This window comes from Leptodactylus fuscus, chromosome 2 (assembly GCF_031893055.1).
Source record: "Leptodactylus fuscus isolate aLepFus1 chromosome 2, aLepFus1.hap2, whole genome shotgun sequence".
Classification (NCBI taxonomy): Eukaryota; Metazoa; Chordata; class Amphibia; order Anura; family Leptodactylidae; genus Leptodactylus; species Leptodactylus fuscus.
Genome location: NC_134266.1, coordinates 188,633,524 through 188,653,744, shown reverse-complemented (window position 1 = coordinate 188,653,744; position 20,221 = coordinate 188,633,524). Strand labels below are relative to the sequence as shown.

Here is a 20,221-nt window from a genome sequence, read left to right as displayed (position 1 = left end):
AGCTGGGACCCATGACTAGCTACCAGAGTCAAATTCCCCTCAGGTCTCCTGCAGTGAACTTGCAAGATTGGAGGGGTTGCCATGGCAGTCTCCTGGCTGTTTTTCCTTATTACCCTATGGAGACTATGTAGCATGTGCTACAAAAGAAATAAATAACAAATATATATAAAAAAATTCTTTCCTATTCCAAAAATAAATACTGTCAACAAAAACTAATCAGCCATATCTAGTATCGCTGTGTGTCTGCACTATCCAAAAAAAGCATGTTATTTATAATAATAATATAATAATAATAAATTTTATTTATATAGCTCCAACATATTCCGCAGCGCTGTACAATTTGTATTTATCCTGTATTGCGAAAAAGACGTCAGAACGCGATGCCCCCAGGCAAATAATTTATTTCTGTTTTACTCAGTAATAGTTGTAAAACATAATGAAACCAATATAAATATGATTTCTCTGTAATCGGAATGACCAGTCGAAAATTTACCGTGATATTTTTAATGCAGAGTGAACGCCATAAAAACAAAAAAAAATTCAGGATTTGTATGTTTTTTTACACATAGACTCCATGAAAACATTAAATGTACCTCAAAATGGTGCAAACTGAAAGCACAACTCGTTGCGCAAAGAATAAACCCTCGTATGACAGAAAAATACAGAAGTTGTTAATTTTGGTAGGCAAAGATGGTGAATATAAATAATGACACCAAGCCTTAATGCCTAAACTAGCCGGCATGCTTAAATCCATCTATAAGTACCCTGGTGTATAGAAGAGCTACTGCTAAACATCAAGACTTACAGCTCGGCAAGATATTTTATCTGCTCTGTCGAGATTCTGGAAGGTCTTCAGGAGACACAAATGAAGTTAATGGGAAATTCTAATATTTTTATTAGTTAGAGGAGTCCCCGCAAAGATCTATCTCCTGCTACAGCATATCATAATACATAACTGCTGCTACATTATACACAGCTCAAGTGCTGCAGAACCTCATAATACACACCTCTGATCATGATGATGCTACTGAGCCTGATTTTACACATCTCAGTTGCTGCAGAAAATAATAATGCACAGCTCAGCAGCTACAAAACATCACAATATACAGCTCTGATGCTACAGAACATGATAATACAAATCTCATCTGCTGCTACAGAACCTCATTATACGCTCCTCTGCTACAGAACCTCATTATACGCTCCTCTGCTGCTACAGAACCTCATTATACGCTCCTCTGCTGCTACAGAACCTCATTATATACTCCTCTGCTACAGAACCTCATTATACTCTCCTCTGCTGCAGAACCTCATTATGCACACCACTACTAAGGAACCTCATTATATACTCCTCTGCTGCAGAACCTCATTATACTCTCCTCTGCTGCAGAACCTCATTATACTCTCCTCTGCTGCAGAACCTCATTATACACACCACTACTAAGGAACCTTATTATATACTCCTCTGCTACAGAACCTCATTATACGCTCCTCTGCTGCAGAACCTCATTATACACACCTCTGCTAAGGAACCTAATTATACGCTCCTCTGCTGCTACAGAAACTCATTATATGCATATCTGCTACAGAACCTCATTATACAATCCTCTGCTGCTATAGAACCTCATTTTACTCTCCTCTGCTGCAGAACCTCATTATACACACCACTGCTAAAGAACCTCATTATATACTCCTCTGCTACAGAACCTCTTAATACACACCTCTAATACTACGAGAAGCTTTTGATACACCCCTTGGGAGGCCGCCTCAGGTTCCAGTCCAAAAGACAGGTAGCCACAACTGAAAGCCAGTACACTGCACCGGAATCCAGCCGCGCACTCTCCTCCGGATTAGGCCCAATGAATGGGCCTAGTCCGGAGGAGGGAGTGTCTTCAGGCCGAGTGACGAGGCGAAACGACCTGAAGAATGAGCACCTCGCTTCTTTTTCTGGAGCCAGAACAAACCGGCTACCGGAAAAAATTTCTGAGCGGCTCCCATTGATTTCAATGGGAGCCGTCTTTTTGGTCAGGATTTTGAGGCTGATACGGCCTCAAAATCCTGACCAAAAAAACTCTGAACTTAAGGGTCCATTCACACGGAGGAAAGGAATTTGGTGTGGCATTTCAGCGCTGAAAAAAAAAAGCCTCCAATTGACTTCAATGGGTTCCTTTTTCTGCTAGTTTTCTGCTAGCCTCCCATTGACTTCAATGGGAGGCGTTCACTTCTTTTTTCCGCTAGCAGTGTTTTGCCGAAAAAAGAAGCGAGCTGCCCTTTCTTGCTGGAAATGGATTTTAAATGCAAACCGCCGGTGTCCACCTCTCTCTGTGCCTGGAAACCTTTTTTTTTTTTTGACCAGACATAAGTTCCTGCATGTACAACTTTGTGTCTGGTATAAAAAAAAAACCCGGTTTCCCCGCGGAAAGGCTGCAGGCAGACACTGGAGGTTACCTTTACAATCCCATTCAAATGAACAGATTTTAAAGTCGACCACCGGGAAGACATCCCCTGTCCAGTTTTCCAGGGGCTTAGGATGGAACCCTGGCGGACCGACACAGGGCGCAAGTGCGAACACCCCATTATAGTGTGTGACAGGATGGTATGAATGCAAGTTTGGGTTTTGGTTATTTTTGGATCAATTACCCAGCCCTAAAACAAGTATGAGTTTAGATATAGGCTGACTATACATGTCCGATCTCGCACAGCTGTTCTGCAGCCATCTGACTGATGATGGTTTGGGTAGTACAGACGCTTGCACCATCAACATGGACAACTAAACTGTGCAATCAGTGGGGCAGATTAATGGTTAAAAACAAAGAAAAACCTGTAATTCACACAATGGTGTTTATGGTCAATAACAGGAATAAAATATCCAGCATAGCCAATCTGTTTTTGAAGTCAGTCAGCCTTGAACTAACAGGGCTGATTCATAAAAATTGTATTGAACTGTAATGTGTATGGTCAGCATCATATATCCATGAACTAGTTATATCGCTCATATAATCCAGTATGCCAGCTCTTGATGATCTCTAGCAAACACCACAGGGACACATATGGTGTATATTACATGTTTGACATACAGTATTTGTTGGTAACTGGATCTACCCTTTATAGTAATGCAAGGCCAATGACTGAATAATGGGATGACTGCAGTGCCTATATATGGTAGTAGAGTATACAACACTATAATGGGAGGTTTCTCCTGTATCTGCAGCCTCAGCCAGGACTCCAGCAGACATCTCCAGCATGTTGTCATTGTGCAGCACAGGAGCCACGAGCACCTCTGTGCAGCCAATAGGAGGCTAGGACACAACAACCAATAAGCGTGCGCCGTGAGGACACCAATGGTAGGGCTCCTTGTATATGCGGCATACGGAGAGTGTGACGTGCCGAGGCAGGAGCCGCCGTACAATAGGTGTGCTGTGCCTTCCTGTTGTGTGGTGGGTGGCATTAGCAGCCCTTCCTTTCCTTGTGATGGCAGCACAGGACCAGGCACCCAGGACCAAGGAACAGCAGGAGGAGGATGATGCCACAAAGACAGCAGCACTAGTACAGTAACAATACAGCAGCCTCTAGTGAGTGTCTTACACGGCGCATAGACCACTGCACACACAGCTCTGCTGTGCCGCTGCTTATAGTGGGCATGGCAGGAGGTTCAGCATCGCCCCCTGCAGCTCTGCCACCATTATGCCCAGGTGACAACAATGCAGAGCTCAGCATTCATGGTCGTGTCCATATGTATTATGTGTCTGTATAGAGCTGGGATCACTGTATGGGCTGTGTGAGAAGTATACATTTGTAATAAACCTTATTCAAGATGTACAGGTTACACTCCCATAGGTTTGTATGGACCACCAAAGTCCCTGCTGGAAGGTTTACAGGAGGAAAGCAAAAATCCATACACTACGGTGCAGCTGCATGTATATGTGTTTGTTATATTTTCTTCTCATGGATATTTTTGTGATGGGCATTGTGGTCCATCAGAGGATCAGAACAATACACATTAAAGGTGCTGGGATGACTGATACAACAAAACACTTTGTATCTGTCTACCTAAACAGCAGTTAAAAAAATAGACTTGGCTTTGTTCAGGTTTTTTACATAAAGAAAGGACAATGTGCTGTGTTTTTTTCCCCTTTGTCAAAACACCCCCCAAAAAAACAAACAAACAAACAAACTGAAGACTGATATCTTTAACATTGTTGTTTTATTTATATCACTCAGTCTGGGGCACTTTTAATATTCTTTGTATTGAAGAACTAAATACATTAATGTGAAACTATCCCGAGCTAGATCCAGCAAATGAAAGCCCCCAATAAATACATATATACACAATATTTGTGGCATGCTACTACACAATGGATGAATGTGTGGATACAACCTTTCACTTGCTACGAATTTAAGGGATAGTCCATCTCAGCCAGACATGGGCATGATTGGTATACAAGGCTGTTCTTACTGTTTCTGTCATTGCCATAGGTAAGTAGGAATTATTTAAACTGTAACACTTAAGGGTGATGGGAATTTCCATGACTCTATCTAATTTTATCTCTATGAAAGTTATGGAAACAGCATAGGACAGTTCTGATCACCTCAGGGAGACAAAGACAGGGCTATTCTCATCTCTGTTCTATTGGGAGGCTTTTTTCGGAGGCTGATTTTGAGGCAGATTCAGCATCAAAATCGGTGCCAAAAAACTCTGTGCACTGACCCATGTTGTGGAAACGCAGCAGAAAAAAATGCTGTGTTTTACTGTACCTGCGAAGTGAATAAGATTTTGATTAACCTCATCTTAAACTTAATTTTTAAAAATACAGCCTATCAATTTTAGCTGCGGAAACTCAAGCAATTTCCTATAAATGTAATAAGGGAAGAAAAAAATTCATAGAAAAGTGCAATGAAAAACGTGTTTCACTACGTTTTTATTTTCTGCATAATTTCTTTAGCTGTGGTTCGCTACATGGGGCCTTAGACTGCCTGCACACATTAAGGCTGAGGCCCCACGTTGTGGAAACGCAGCTTTTTTGTTGTTGCAAATTGTGTAAAAATAAGTATAAGAGCTTCCTCTATATATCCCATTCCTTTTGTAGCCATTCTTGGTTTTGGGTCAAAAAATTGCAACAAAATCTGCAACCAAAGAAGCTGCAATGTGGAGCTTCAGCCTGAGAGAGATTTTTCACGAGAGTAGTTTTTAAAGTTAGCTTTGCTGGAGTCTGCATTGCTCTGTCCTGAGATGATGAACCACTTTCTACGCCCGTTTTTTAAAATTTGCATTTGATAATTCTGGTGTACAGCTTCACAGGGTTTTGTATATGCTGTATGGTGCCACTTTTCAAACTTGGATGGAGATGGAAAAAGGTGTGTGGCTTTTTTTTTTTTTTTTTTTTTTTTTTCGTAATTTTGAAGTAAAAGTGCTCAAACGTTGATACAGATACAGACCTTGATACATTTTCCTGGCTATGCATTTTTTTTTTCCGTCTGCAAAAGACGGAAACCTGATAACAGAGACCCAAACGCTGGTGTGAACCCAGCGTCACAAATGTGATGTTTGCTTTTATCTGTGCAAAGAACATTTCATGGCTCTTTAATAGTTATTTGTCACTTTCTAGGTTTGTGACAGTACAGAATGCTGAAGTGCACAGTTTGGTATGAACATACACCATGGCTGCAGCAGATGGTTTGGACCAAGATATTCCATTGTTTTACCTTTCTAAATTCTGGGCTAAGTGTCTAGTTGGTCTTCTGTCATTGGTATGCTTTGCAAATAGCTACAGTGGCAATTTTGTGTTTGATGATTCAGAAGCAATTATTAACAATAAGGTAAGTGCCAGAAGGGGTTAAAGTCATTCCAATAAATAATTTATGATACAGGATCTGTTATTGATATGTTATCAGTGTGAATTGAGCCATTGGGACGTTGATGAATTATAAAAATGAAGACCCTGCCCAGCATTTCCCACTTACTGAGGCATACCTAGGCCTTGTTTACACATTTTTTTCACAGAAACTTTCCCATAGACTTTTATTGGTGTGATGCATTACTGAAAAAAGGGGTTCTGTTGGTTTTTTTTAGCAGATCTATGGTCCATGTTTAAAGATATTGAAACAAATGAATACTCATGCCTACTGCGAAAAATGCAGAACAGTTATGTGCATGTGTGAATAAGGCTTTACTAAGGGCGCAGTGTTTGCTGTCTAGGGTAGGGCTTAAAGGGGTTATCCCATCTCAAGGATTCTATCTATACAGGTAGCTTATATGGATTTAAGACTTTTCCTAAATACACTGCTTCAGCAAAACTGTTTTGTTTGGCTACTATCTGAGATTATTCATTCATTGTTTAGACTGTGTTTCCATAACCACGGACCTGGGGATGATCTTATCTCTCCGCCCAGGACAAGTGACGTAGCTCCCTGCTCTCAGGGAGGGGAGGGGGAGCTGACTGTTGGGTGCTTTCCTCAGCTTGTACATCCAGACATCTCCCCCTTCGGCTAACTGGTGTAGTTGACCACAGCAAATTGCTTTATGGCACCCTTTAAACCCTGCTTTAAGTAGGTTAAACTTCTCCCTTGCAGTGTATGGTGTCTCTGTGTTCTAACTGATTGTTATGCACTGAGGGCCAGGAGCATACTGCAGAGTAATCTACAATGCCTCACAGTGAGTTCTATAAGGGAAGTCCTCTACAGTTTCTTGCTGGCAGACTGGTTACACACCACTTGGTCTCTCTATTCTATGTTGTTAAGCTCCATGGAAAACATAGTCTGAGCACGGATGCCATTTCTGTGCCATCCATTCCATTTTCTGTGGACCCTCATACTACTGCATGTGCTTGAAGCCTAAGGCCCCGTTGCCACGGAGTAACGCGCCGCTCATTTAGACACGTGTCAGCGTGAGGTGCTTCAAAACAGATCCCGTTGACTTCAATGGGTGCTGGCTTACGCAGGCTACACATTGAAATCAACGGGTTATAAACCCTCCCATTGAGTTCAATGGGTAGCGTGCGTAAGCCGGCACCCATTGAAGTCAACGGGATCTGTTTTGAAGCGCCTCGCTCTGACACGTGTTTGCGTGTCTAAATGAGCGGCGAGTTACTCCGTGGGAACGGGGCCTAAGACTGAGATGGAGGAAGGAGATCCACAGAATAGTTATGTTATCTTATGTTACATTAGAGAGAAGAGAGATAGCCATGTTCAGTGTTTGGGATGTTGCACAATGAGGTTGTAACCATGCTTCTGGTGTTTGTCATAGCATGTGAAATTGGTTTACAAAGCCATCTGACACAGATGTTACATTGGTGACAATATATAAATGTTTTTAAAGGGGCTCTATCATTGGGAAAAGTCATTTTTAGCTAAGCACACACTTGCATAGTCTTTAGAACGGCTATTTCACATGTACCTTTTGTATGTAAATCGCCTCAGTAGTTTTTGGATATGTCTGTTTTTATTTATATGCTAATTAGGACGGGTTCCCATCTGCACCCATGAGCACTTTAAGCAATCCTGCTGGGTTTCCGTCATCCTATTATAGCCGGATGAAAAATACTACAAGTCTGACTTTTTCAACTGGCAATTTTAGATTAAAAGAATAGACACCCAAAGGATCCCATTATAGGCAGTGGGTGTGTGAGACACTGTTAGTGTCTGCTGTTTTAGTGGTCTGTGTCTCCAACAGACACCGCAGCACAGATATGTACATAGTTTTACCTTTAATAGGTTGAGTTGGGACATACATTTAGAGAATGTGAAAATATTAATGCAAACTAATAGCCTCAGAATAAACCAGAAAACTTAGAATTTGTGCCATTTCTCATGTTACAGAAGAGTAAGAAAACTTTTGATCTATAAAAGGAATTAAAAACTTTGGATTCAGTTTATGCATTAAGGAAAAAACTTTCTAATACTGAGCTATTGTATTCATTGTATTTTGCATGCCATCTGGATATTATTGTTTCTGTTCATTTCCATCCATGGTAATGCTTGTACATTTTTGTGAATGTCATACTTCACGGACATAAATTACTCATGTGTTGTTGTTTACGCAAAACAAGTTCATGTTTTGTAAGCCAGCTGGAAAATTTTTGGCACCCGCTCTAGCACTGTCAATTCGGTCTACAAATTATGTGGGTTGTTCAAGCAAACAGCATCATTGAGATAAATACATAGAATTCTCACAGATTTTCACTTATGTATTTCATTTTTCGTAACTTTTAAATAACATTAGCTGCTATAAAATATATAGCCAAATATATTATATTTATAGAAGTGGTCCAGCGAACACGTTTTTTCCCATCACTGCCCCCTCACCTGACTGTCACATTCAACATTTTTTATGTATATTTTCTCTCCTTTCCCTCCAGCTCACCATCTTGTCTTTCTGATCAGATTCTATCTTGAATTTTAGATTACTCTGTGCTGTACTGTCACATGGGCAGTGCAGACTATGCAGTGTAACAATGTTCTTATCCTTTTCTTTATATTTAAAAAAAAAAAAAATCTAAAAAACTAAATATACAGTTAAAGAGGACCTTTCATGGTTTGGGGCACAGGCAGTTCTATATACTGCTGGAAAGCCGACAGTGCCCTGAATTCAGCGCACTGTTGGCTTTCCCGATCTGTGCCCTGGGTAAAGAGCTTTCGGTCCTGGTACCGTAGCTCTTTACAGTCAGAAGGGCGTTTCTGACAGTCAGGTATGTCCTTCTCCACAGCAGCACCTATAGCGCTGTACAGTGTGAGTGGGGAGGAACGCCCCCTCCTTTCCTGATTAATACTCGTCTATGGACGAGCACTGTTAGCAGAGGGAGGGGGCGTTCCTCCCCGCTCACACTGTACAGCGCGATAGGCGCTGCTGTGGAGAAGGACGTACGTGACAGACTGTCAGGAACGCCCTTCTGACTGTAAAGAGCTACGGTACCAGGACCGATAGCGCTTTACCCGGGGCACAGATCGGGAAAGCCAACAGTGCGCTGAATTCACTGTCGGCTTTCCAGCAGTATATAGTATATAGAACTGCCTGTGCCCCAAACCATGAAAGGTCCTCTTTAACTGTATATTTAGTTTTTAGATTTTTTTTAAAAAAAAAAAAAGCTGAATTCAGCGCACTGTCAGCTTTCCAGCAGTATATAGAACTGCCTGTGCCCAAATCGGTGAAAGATCCTCTTTTAGGAGGCCGTACTGTCATAGTCTACAATATAACTGTGTGACTAGAACCTGTCTAATTATCAGCAGTAACTTTAATTAGAGGTTTTTTTTTTTTTCCTCCCTCTCATATAGAACCAAGGTAGAACAGTCAATGCAGTTTGAAGAGGACCTTTCTTGTCCTCAAAAACATGCAGTTTTATATACTGTTAGAAAGCTGACAGTGTGCTGAATTCATTGCACTGTGCAGTTGGTTGAAATCATGCTGAATTCAGTACACTGTCTGCTTTCCCGTTATATGTTCCAGGGCTGGAGATATCAGTGCCATTAGCGATTTCTGCTAACTGTCAGAAAGTCGTTCCTGACAGTTTAGCTGGGCTGGGCTCCCCCTTACAATACTCGTCCATAGCCCTGTACTTTCATAGAGGGCATTCCTTACCACCCAGCGATGATGCTAAGCTGTAAAGAACCCCCTCCCTCCAATATAAGGCTATGGATGAGTACAGTCGGGGAAGGAAGGGGGGCCTTCCTCACAGCTGAGAGTCATCGCTGGGCAGTAAGGAATGCCCGCTATGACAGTACAGAACTAGGAAGTGTACTGTCAGGTGGGGGCACTCTTCAGAGCCCAGCTAGACTGTCAGGAACGCCCTACTGATAGTGGGCAGAGGTCAGTGTTGTTATAATGGCGCTTGCATCTCTTCCCCCGGGGCACATAATGAATGAATTAAGCGCGCTGTCAGCTTTCTAGTGGTATATAAATCTACATGTGTTTGAGGATGTGAAAGGTCTTCTTTAAAGGGATTCTATCATTACAAAATAATGATTTGAAGTAATGGCATGTTGGTTGAAATCATGTAACAGACCACCGCAAAGTAGCTGACGGAGCATGCGCTGTCGGCTCTGCCCGAACCTGAAGTGGCAGAGCCAACTGCACATACTTGGGATTTCAACCATATATAGCGCAGCGTTGGATGCCTACGCAAGGCTGAAGACGAAGAGAAGATGCAGGGGGAGAGAACAGGAGGCACTAAGGGGCGGTGAGCAGTTGATGACACTGCTGTGCTCGGAGCACAGGGGGAACAATCCTTGCTGCTCCCTGACCATAATTTGCATATCAGAAGAAAAGCTTTTTTACAGAAACGGCGGGGAGCTTGCGAATGAGAGGTAGGAGTAGAATAGCCTTTTCCAACATGCCATGACTTCGAAATGTTATTTTCTTTTAAGGTGTATGACCATCTTTTGAAGTAAAGTAGTCTCATGGTCAGAGGTTGCAAATCATTTTTACACCTTGAAAAATGTCTTGTGTATTATTATGCATGAGACTTTTCCTTACATTTGACAACCTAGCACTTTAAATATCCACCAACTGGGAAACGCAATGGGCACCATAACCTCAAGACCTGTTGCAAATACCCATGATCAGATTCCTCTCTCCGATCACGGGCATTTAGTACAGTTCTAGTAATAGTTTCCCTTCTTAAATAGCAACATCTTAGCATTATTATGCCTGCATCATTTATTTCCATTACTGTGAAATTTGTACTTCTTATTAGTGAAAAATACTCCTCTGTGGCTAAAAATACTCTTCCAAAAATAAGAGCAGTATTTTTACTTTTCTGGGAAAATGCAGTGTGACCTCTGATCATGGTGCTGTCATTGACTGGCTGAGATTGGGCTGAATCTAGACTGATAACCAGCCTTGCCAGCATGATTGCAGGTTTTATGGTTACATGTGGCTGACATATCACAGAGAAGCACTAGCTTGCAGGTGTCTATGATTCCTTGCATTCTCTTATAAACATATAGCTGATAATAGTGATCAAATAGCCAATATCCATTAGATCATTATTATACTTCTAGAGGCGACAGGAACAGAACAAGTCATGTTTTCCCTTGAACTCCAAGCCAAACATAAGGAAAAATTAAAAGTTGCACACTGAAAATGTATTTTCCCTTACATAGTGTGTGCTCGGTTTAACAGGGTTGTCTAGATTTCTGCTACCTTTCTAGGTACCGAGAGACTTTTTCTTATTGTTGAGGGGAAATGGAGTGTTCTTGACAGAATGTTACCTGTAGGCACTTATATTAGTAAAAGGCCAGAATTGAACTTAATTATTTTTACTTCATCAATAGGACCTCCGAGAAGAAACTCCAATCAGCGATCTGTGGCTGCATGATTTTTGGGGCACTAAACTCAGTAGTAATGCAAGTCATAAATCCTACAGACCACTTACAGTCTTAACATTCAGGTAAGTTGTGTTAGAAATCACTGTCAAGCATGGCATTCACTGTTCTCCTATTTGTAACACATACATGTCTTCACTAGAGATGAGCGAACGGTGTTCGATCGAATTGGTATTCAATCGAATATCAGGCTGCTCGAGATATTCGATTTCCAATCGAATGCCACACGGCAAACGAATGCCCTTTGATTTCTCAGCACTGCATATGAAGCCTGTCTTGTTTCCACCATTTATTTTTTTTTATTGGAAATTTATTATGCTGCTTTTTATTTTTTTGTTAAAAAGTTTCCTTTGTAATATTTTGCAGGATCAGTTATGCACTTGCGGGAGGTTTGCATCCAGTTGGGTTTCATATTATCAACATTATATTACATTGCACAGTGTCTATCCTGATGGTTGATGTCTTTTCACTACTGTTCAGTGGAGGAACATGTGATAAAGGAAAAAAAATAATATATGCCCCTAAGGCAGCGTTACTTAGTGCTTTGTTGTTCGCAGTACATCCAGTACATACAGAATGTGTAAGTATAATGTCTTTCTTTCTAGTAAAACAGTATTAGGCAACATACCACAACACCTATAAACCTTTTTTCTTTGCTCCCCCCTTCAAGGCTATTTCTTGCTTTTAATAACATTTCTCTCTGATACCATTGTGCATCAATGATAATTGCAGAATCTGCTTTGTGGAAGTGGTAGAGCACATTTATATGCAGTCACGTGTGGTTTACCATCTGCACTGCATTTTAATGCTGATATTTTATACTGAGTTTTTAATCCTAGAAAGGAAGACCACAAAATACAGTATCCATGACAGATCCCTCCCTGTCCCATGCCTCTCAATTCTTGTATGTTAGGGGAGGTGATATGCAGATTGTGGGAGTCCGAACTAGGATTGGACGTTTAATTGAACATTTTACCTCAATTATGATTAAAGGGGTTGACCGCTATCAGACTAATATTGAGAGACCAATGTTATTGTTGGTATAATGAAAAGTTATACAATTTTCCAATATACGTTCTGTATCCGTTCCTCATCATCAGTTTCCTAAATCTCTGCTTGTTGTCATTCAATCTTCTTACTCCCAGTGGATAAAATTCAGTCCATCAATCCACCCCTCCCCCAGTCTCTGCTTTTTTGCATTATTCAGAAGCCTTCCCACCTGTATACCCAGTAAAGAACGGTATGTGGATTTCAGCTCTCAATAGATAACAAAGAGAAAGGAAGCACAAGATTCCAGATAAAAGCAGACTTAACACTTGTTAATAAAGTATACTACAACATTTATTAATGACACAAATTCTGTCAGGAAATCAAACGTTCCAAAATTTAGTTACTCTTTAAGTGTAAAACTGGTGTAGAGTAATTGCAGTGGCCCAAATACAGATTTTATTGTGATAATAAGTTCAGCCATCACGTCTATAGATACTGCAAAATAATGACCAAATTTAGATTTATTTTTTATTTATTTATTTTTGTATCCTTCTCCTTGGTCTCCTCCTTTCAGCTTCCTTGGCATCAGATGATAAATGAGACTACTAAGACACTGACAGATCCCTGATTTATGGTGCCATATGGAACTATTGTGGATTCCAGTCACCATTCACATCCACATACACCAGTTGACTCAAGTTTTGTTGTTCAACTTGCATCATCCAACAAACAACATTTCGCAGAGTTCTGTTGACTTGGGGGAGAGGGGGTTGGAGTGATTGACAATAAAAATGGCTATGGCCTCCATGTAGCAGACCGCAGCAAAGAGTTTTCCCCTGCAGACTTCCTGCTTCCATTATACCTACAGGGAAACGTTCAGTGTTTCCTTAGGGATAATTGATGCAACGGTATTGTAAATTGCAGCATTTCCCCTACGTGTATTTTTCTGCAATGTGAATCCCATTCCCTTTGCAGTGACTGTAAAACGTTGCTTTTTTTTTTTTTTTTTGCTTGGGGGGGGGGGGGGGGGGGCTTGAACCAAACACTAGGTTGGGTAGAAGGGCGAAATATAAGTACTTACTATATAATTACCATTCCTATTGTAACTACTTCTGGCTTTGGCTGAAAAAAAAATGCTCCAAAATATGCTACAATAAAACAATTTGTTTCTGCAACTTGGGGCTTCAGTCTTTAAAGAAACTTCTGTTGCCCCAGCTACCAAATTAGCTGTGTTCTTTATACATTTCTTCTGGTAAGACTTCTAATGTTCATTAAATAATTTTAGGGTTTCTTTTTTTTTTAAATGCCTTCTGGTAGATCTCCTCCAAGTACAGCACCGTTGTCCACACAGACTATTTTATCATTTACTTAATAAAAGCCTTTCTTTGTGTTTCATGTTTTGTTAATCTGTACAACTTCTTGAATGTATTACTTTTTTTTTTCTTCCTATTTATAGGTTGCAGGAATTGTTGGCAGGGCAGATCTGCTCTGTGCACTATTTGTTGTTTTATCTTTTCTTGGATATAGCAAAGCCCAAATAAAAAGTGAGTATTCAGAATTTTCTTGTAAAAACACTAATGTTATAAATTATTAATGATGCAATTGCTAAGTGAACCGTCAGATGCTGAACTTTTACCTGCAAAGTTCAGGATAAGCCTTCAGCGTCCACCTGTTGCCGCCTTCTGGCACATTGGATGTGTATTGGCTGACCTTACAGTACACATTTAATGTATATGGGAGACCACCCACTCCCCATCAAAAGCAGATGTTGGGGCAGATTAGGATAAGACAGTTGGAATTCCGCTGTTTGTTACTTTTTCTCTCCATATTCAGTACACATGCATATCTTGGCCAAGCTAAGCATGTATGCGTATGGAGAGCTCAAGATCGCTGTAAACGAACAATCGACTGCTCTCTCAAGTGTTCAGGCTGCTTAATTTACAAACTTCGGATAGGAGAGGTGGTAAATAATAACTATACTGCAGCGAAGGGCTACATGGTGAATTTGGTCACATAACATAAAGTTAATATAGCACAAATTTACATCAAATAGTCATGGGGTGGGAGCAGCTTCATCTGGTCCTGCAGTCATTGTACTTAATTATACCCTGTGACGTCATGCTGCATAGGGTGTGATCTACTGCAATGACTAAATAAAGCTGCTCTCTGCCTCCCGTGACTAGCTAAAGTTTTAAAAGCTAAGGCATAAAACCTAATCCGCATTAAAAAGAAAAAAGCAGTTACCTTGGGAAACCCATAGACTATAATGAGGTCCGCATGGTTTCCGTTCAGTTTCTGCCCTAAAAGGGCGAAAAATGTGGAGAGAATAGTGCTACTTGCAGTGCATTTTTCATGCGGAGAGCCAAACGAAATGCCCGTACGGAGGTCGGGCGCAGATGTGAACCGAGCTTTATAACTTAATTTTATAGAAACAGAAATCTTCATGAAAGGTCATTACTTGCTTTTGCATGCGCTGGGGTCAGTTAACAGTGGTAAAAACACAGGACAGGTTTCCTATAAATTTTTCCCGATATTTGCTGCAATATTATGACAGATGTTGAATCTTTAGTTATGGCTGTCACTCAGCTCCTGTTATGTAGGGGAGTTCTTTTGGCAATGTCAGCTCTGATCGGGAGCATTAAACCTACTGCTGGCTCAGTCAAACATCACTAAGGCACTCTTTTTCCTGGCAGGGTATGACCGTTACCTAAGCAACTGTATCTCTAATACAGGCTGTCCAAGGCAGCCTGTAATAGAAGTTTATGGATTTTATGGTTGCCCAAACTTTAGAACTTCTGAAAATATCTTTACAATATGGTGACTGGTGTAGTGTGTGTGTGTGTGTGGGGGAATTAAGAGCCTTTATTTATCCCTTTATACACAAACATAAAAAAAATTTCTGGTGTCAGAATATGGGAACTCCAAAAAATATCTACAAAGTTTTTTTTCTTCTTCAAAGTTTTGGATTATTTTTAAGGTGTTAAAGCATAACCAAAACTATATAAATTTGGGGTTGATTTAGTTCCAGCTTTCTAGTACATTGTAAGGAATATTAAATTGTACCATTACAAAGTACAATTTGTCCTGCACAAAATAAGCCCTCACACAGACTGGTGATTGGAAAAATAAAAAAAAATTATGGCTTTTGGAAGGAGGGGAGTAAAAAACAAAAAAAAAAAAAAAAAATGACTCCAGCAGTAAGGGGTTAAGGACATCTGAGAACTTGAGGATGTAGTGTGGCTGTGATTGAGAATTTGCAAGATTAGACACTGGAAAAAATGTTGACAGTAAGTTGTAATCACTTATGTTGTGATGACAAAGTCGCAAGTGATTTATAATCTTTGACCAAAAATCCTGCAGGCTTAGACTTTTTGTGAATGCTGTATCATTCTCTCTGTCTTTGTCTCGCACTCTTTTTCTTTGTCTCATTCTCTCACTCTCTGCTATACACTTGGCACAATGAAGTGAGGCATGTCATGGCATTTGCTAAGCACAGACTGCCAGATAGAGTAGTGTGATTTTTTTTTTCACTTCAGAGAACGCTTTTCCATTGCTGCAAAGTACTTTTCCTGAACATGCAACAATAGACTTAAAAATATTGGGGTAATTTGTTTTTTTAAGAGCCTAAGTCAAGCCAAGACCACAATGGCATAAACTTAAATCTGGAGCCTTGTTAGACTGTCAAGTCTATCCCCAAGCATCAGTCAATGTTACAAATCTGGCACATTTTTAAAATGTCCAGTCTTAAATTTTTACTGTTTAAGGCCCCACATTACAGAAAAGTTGCTCCTCCCTAAGCTTAATGAAAGCAGGGATCCCCTTGTGCCCAAGATTTTCGATCAGAATCCCCACAATGGCATATTTAGTCCTGTTTAAAAATAAATATATACTAGCCTCTGCCCACGACTTCGTCTGTGGGTTGTTGGCGTCGATGATCTGCCTATATTCAGCAAATTGCTATCGACAATGGTTTGCCTGCTCTGGCATTTCGGCAGCTGTCAAGCTGTCCTGCTGCTGACCTTGTTCCTCACACCTTGCCTGTGATTGTTCCAGCATCTCAGCAGCTCGCTGGGACACCATATAATGAGTGTGTTTTTGGTGTTGATGATCCCCCACAGTTCCTCTTGAAGAGAACTCTGTGACTTCTGGCTACCTTCACAGGTAGCAGTATTGTTTCTACATAGAGGGAAAAAAGCATGGAGGTAGTACAGCTAGCCGTTTGTGTGTGGAGGGGGCGGTGGGAATGGAGAATGTAAACGTAGCACACCTGTGTGTCTGTAACAGTCATGTGTGAAGGAAAAATACACAGAACAGAAGCAGTATATAGGTGAAAAGCATAACAGAAGTTGAATGAAAAAAAATATATATATATATTATATTATACTACTATTATAAATGTGAAAGTTTGTGTGTTTGTTCCTCAATCACGCAAAAACGGTTGAATGGATTTGAATGAAATTTGTAACCTTGATTAAAAAATAGGCTACTTTTTATCCTGGTAAATGACATGGCTTCACGACTGTTATGAATTTATGTTCACATATTATATTACACTGCTCTTATCTCAGCTTCTGAGAAAGCCAGGGCTGTTATCTCTCTAACCCTCTAAGTGGGTTGTGTACACGTATTTGCATATTATATGATCCAGCTCCAGACAACATGCTGACAAACTGCCATGGGCAAACGTCTCTAATCCATTGGCAGTTTTCCAATTTTCAACATGCCTGGAAAAAGAAAATCTAATTTGTCACAAACAACGAGAGCTATGAAGGTAGCCAGAAGTCACAGAGTTCTCTTCAAGCGGAGCTGAGGGGGATCATAAACACCAACATCACACTCATTATATGGCGTCCCAGCGAGCTGCTAATATGCCAGAACAATCACGGGCACAGTGCAAGAAACAAGTTCAGTGGCAGGCCAGCTTAAGAGCTGCCAAAACGCCAGAGCATGCGGATCATCGACGCTAACAACACGCTCATTATATGGCGTCCCAGAGAGCTGCTGAGATGCCGGAACAGGCACGGTGTGAGGAATAAGGTAAGCAGCAGGTCAGCTTGAAAGCTGCCGAAATGCCGGAGCAGGCAAATAATCGATAGCAGCGATTTGCTGAATATAGGCGGATCATCGACGCCAACAACACGAAGTCGCGGGCAGAGGCTAGTATTCCATAAAGCTTCCCCTACAGCTTTGAAAACTTTCAGTGAGTATATATTTAGTACAGTATGTCAAACTTTTTTTTTATTCTAACCAAATGAAAAGTAAGTTTTACATAAGATACCTTAAGTGCACGCCAACTACTTATTGAAAGAAAGAGCATCATCCTGACCTTTTTAAATTTCATCATAAAATCCCTGCTGTTACACGAGAAGAAAGATTCATCAGCACCTCTGATAAAAGCCTGAAGGCATCCTAAATACACGCTGCCATTCTTCCAGAAAGCCTGATGAGAAAATAAGAGTGTTTATAAAGAATAGATGTGTTTCAGCTAAATGTTATAAGCTGAATATTCTGATGTCTCCTGCTGGAAATTTCATTTAAAAAGACTTTTTGTAAGCTGGGGGAAAATCTCGGAATGAACTTTTTAAAGTCTGATCGCTAATATGTGATTAGTCATTAAATTGTGGATTCTAAATAATACATTTTATTTTATAGCGCCAACATATTCCACAGCACTTTGCATATCATAGGGTTCATGGACAGACAAAGCAAGACAGTGTAATAAATCAATTAACAAAATAGGAATAAGGGCCTATACTCTGAGGTAGAAGGGTGGACACGAGATAGATGTGCTCATACAGAGGTTCAGCTATTTTTAATATTTAAGGTTTTGTTTTTAGTATTTAGATCTTTTTCTACATCTAATTTATTGGATATATTAGAGTGATACATTCAGATAGTACATAAAATGTAGATCTGTATGGACCAGATGTATGTGAAAAACTGATCTGTGGAGTTGGTAAGCCAAACTTTTGACTTTTGTCAATTTTTCCATACTCCTGACTGTAGCTCCAGCTCCGCTCATTCATAAATTGCTGACAGTTTTTTGACAAATGGCGGCCTTAAAGTGACAGAAAATAACACTCTTATTTAAAATGTCTAAACTTTCCTAAATCCCTATAAAAGTAAATGTGCTTTTTCTGCTTCTGTTTAAACTTTCTGCCTAATGATGTGAAATAGAAAGTAATAAGCCATGTGTTCAATAAATTTGTTATACAAGAATAATAATATTTAACATGATTATTTTGAAGCTAGAGTTGGAGTCAATACATTATTACATTCTCCGGCTCCATGCCTCCACAGCTCTTTGCATTTGGCATACCTTTGACTAGTAAACAACTGAACCCATCTGAAGTATAGAATAATGTAAGCTGCTCTGCTATGTAATACCATTCCAAAAAATGTAACAGTAATTTTATAAAATTATGTACTGTAGCCATATTAGACAAATGCAACATTGTCATTGTTTGTTTGATTTTTCAAGAGCACAAAAAAAGGAAATTCCTCTGTAAGATGCTATGACAAAAAGAACCCAAAATCGGGCGGTTTTGGCTACGGCTCACCAGCAGGTTGCTCTACAGATGCTGCAACTACATTGCAAATGTTTAAAGTCACTGGAGAAAAACCCACTGCAATTATTAAAATGCTGGCTGAAAATGCACAGTGCAAGTCGCTTCGCAGTGTGCGTTTTAGTTGGAGTTTGTGGATGGTATATTCTGCTGCAGTTGTGATTGTGTGGCCTTTGTTTAATATTTACCTGAATGTTGTGTACCTAAATGGGATGTAGGCATCACGGTGGCTCAGTGGTTAGGGCTGCATCCTTTCAGCGCTGGAGTCTTGGGTTTGAATCCTGCCAAGGACAACATCTGCAAGGAGTTTATATGTTCTCCCCGTATTTGTGTGGGTTTTGTCCCACACTCAAAAGACATACTGATAGGGGGAAGGAAGAAAAAAGGGATGTTAAAGGAGCATTAAGCTCACGTTTTCTTCAAAGCAACCAGTCTTCAACATTAACCATTTGCCATAGCATGAAAGTGTGGGGACTATTCCCACAAATAAACACCATAAGTATGGCGCATTGGAAACAACATGCCCGCTGTCCTTCTGGGATCAAATTGGGGTATCTGTTTGTCCACAACCCTCTCATGTTGCATATCTGTGTATTAAAATAGGGAAAACATTAGATAACACGTTTAAGTTAAACTACTCGCCCATCTTTGCATAGATATGGATGTATCTTAGGCAACATTTGTCCATCTCTTTGCTGGGATATTGCCACTTCATTAAAGTAATAGGCTTTCCTTGTCTATTATATCTACTCCAAACAGTCCCTATCCTGCACACAGACATTAAGTACTTAAACTCTGCATGTAGCAGGGTTGTATGGGCAGGGAAGAAACCTGATATAGCATTAAATATGTTGATGCTTGGTAAACTTGAGTGCATTTCCCACATCTGAGAGGCTGTAACTTGGCATGTGCGTTCCTGCATGTGATTGATTTGCTGAATAACTTGGAGTATCACCTACTGGCCCATAGAAGCATGCCAGGAGAACTGTCTTATACTTTCATCTTTTTGAGCATTTATGAATTCCTTTCTTTGATTATGGAACATTCTTCCTATTCTTGATCTGTTTAGTTATTTTGCATCTTTATTTTTGATGGAGAGCAGAATGTAATACTACTTATAGCTTTATTACTTAAGAGCTACCTATATGGTTATGGATGTTACTGATTTTATTCTCCCAGTGAATGTTTTTGCTTGAAAACGTTACTTTTTTAACGGGGGGAAAAAATGGCGCTGCCTCAGCAGGAGCTGTACCACACTGTTTGTGGGTGTTTAATCCCTCAGATGCCACCTTCAGTAATAACTATGGCATCTTTGTGCCCACCCCACCTCTCAACATTGGCACTCCTGTTGT

General features: G+C 40.3%; 1 protein-coding gene across 2 annotated transcripts in view; it reads left to right on the top strand.

Moving 5' to 3' along the window:
- The first annotated feature begins 3,390 nt into the window (after positions 1 to 3,390).
- Positions 3,391 to 20,221, top strand: part of TMTC4 (transmembrane O-mannosyltransferase targeting cadherins 4) — a 72,207-nt gene continuing 55,376 nt past the window's right edge. For both annotated transcript variants that reach the window (XM_075265335.1, XM_075265333.1), the window contains exons 1-5: positions 3,391 to 3,569; positions 5,604 to 5,814; positions 11,263 to 11,378; positions 11,680 to 11,893; positions 13,760 to 13,847. In XM_075265335.1, the coding sequence (XP_075121436.1) occupies positions 5,656 to 5,814; positions 11,263 to 11,378; positions 11,680 to 11,893; positions 13,760 to 13,847 (577 nt within the window). In that variant the 5' untranslated portion in view covers positions 3,391 to 3,569; positions 5,604 to 5,655. The remainder of the gene's footprint in view (positions 3,570 to 5,603; positions 5,815 to 11,262; positions 11,379 to 11,679; positions 11,894 to 13,759; positions 13,848 to 20,221) is intronic.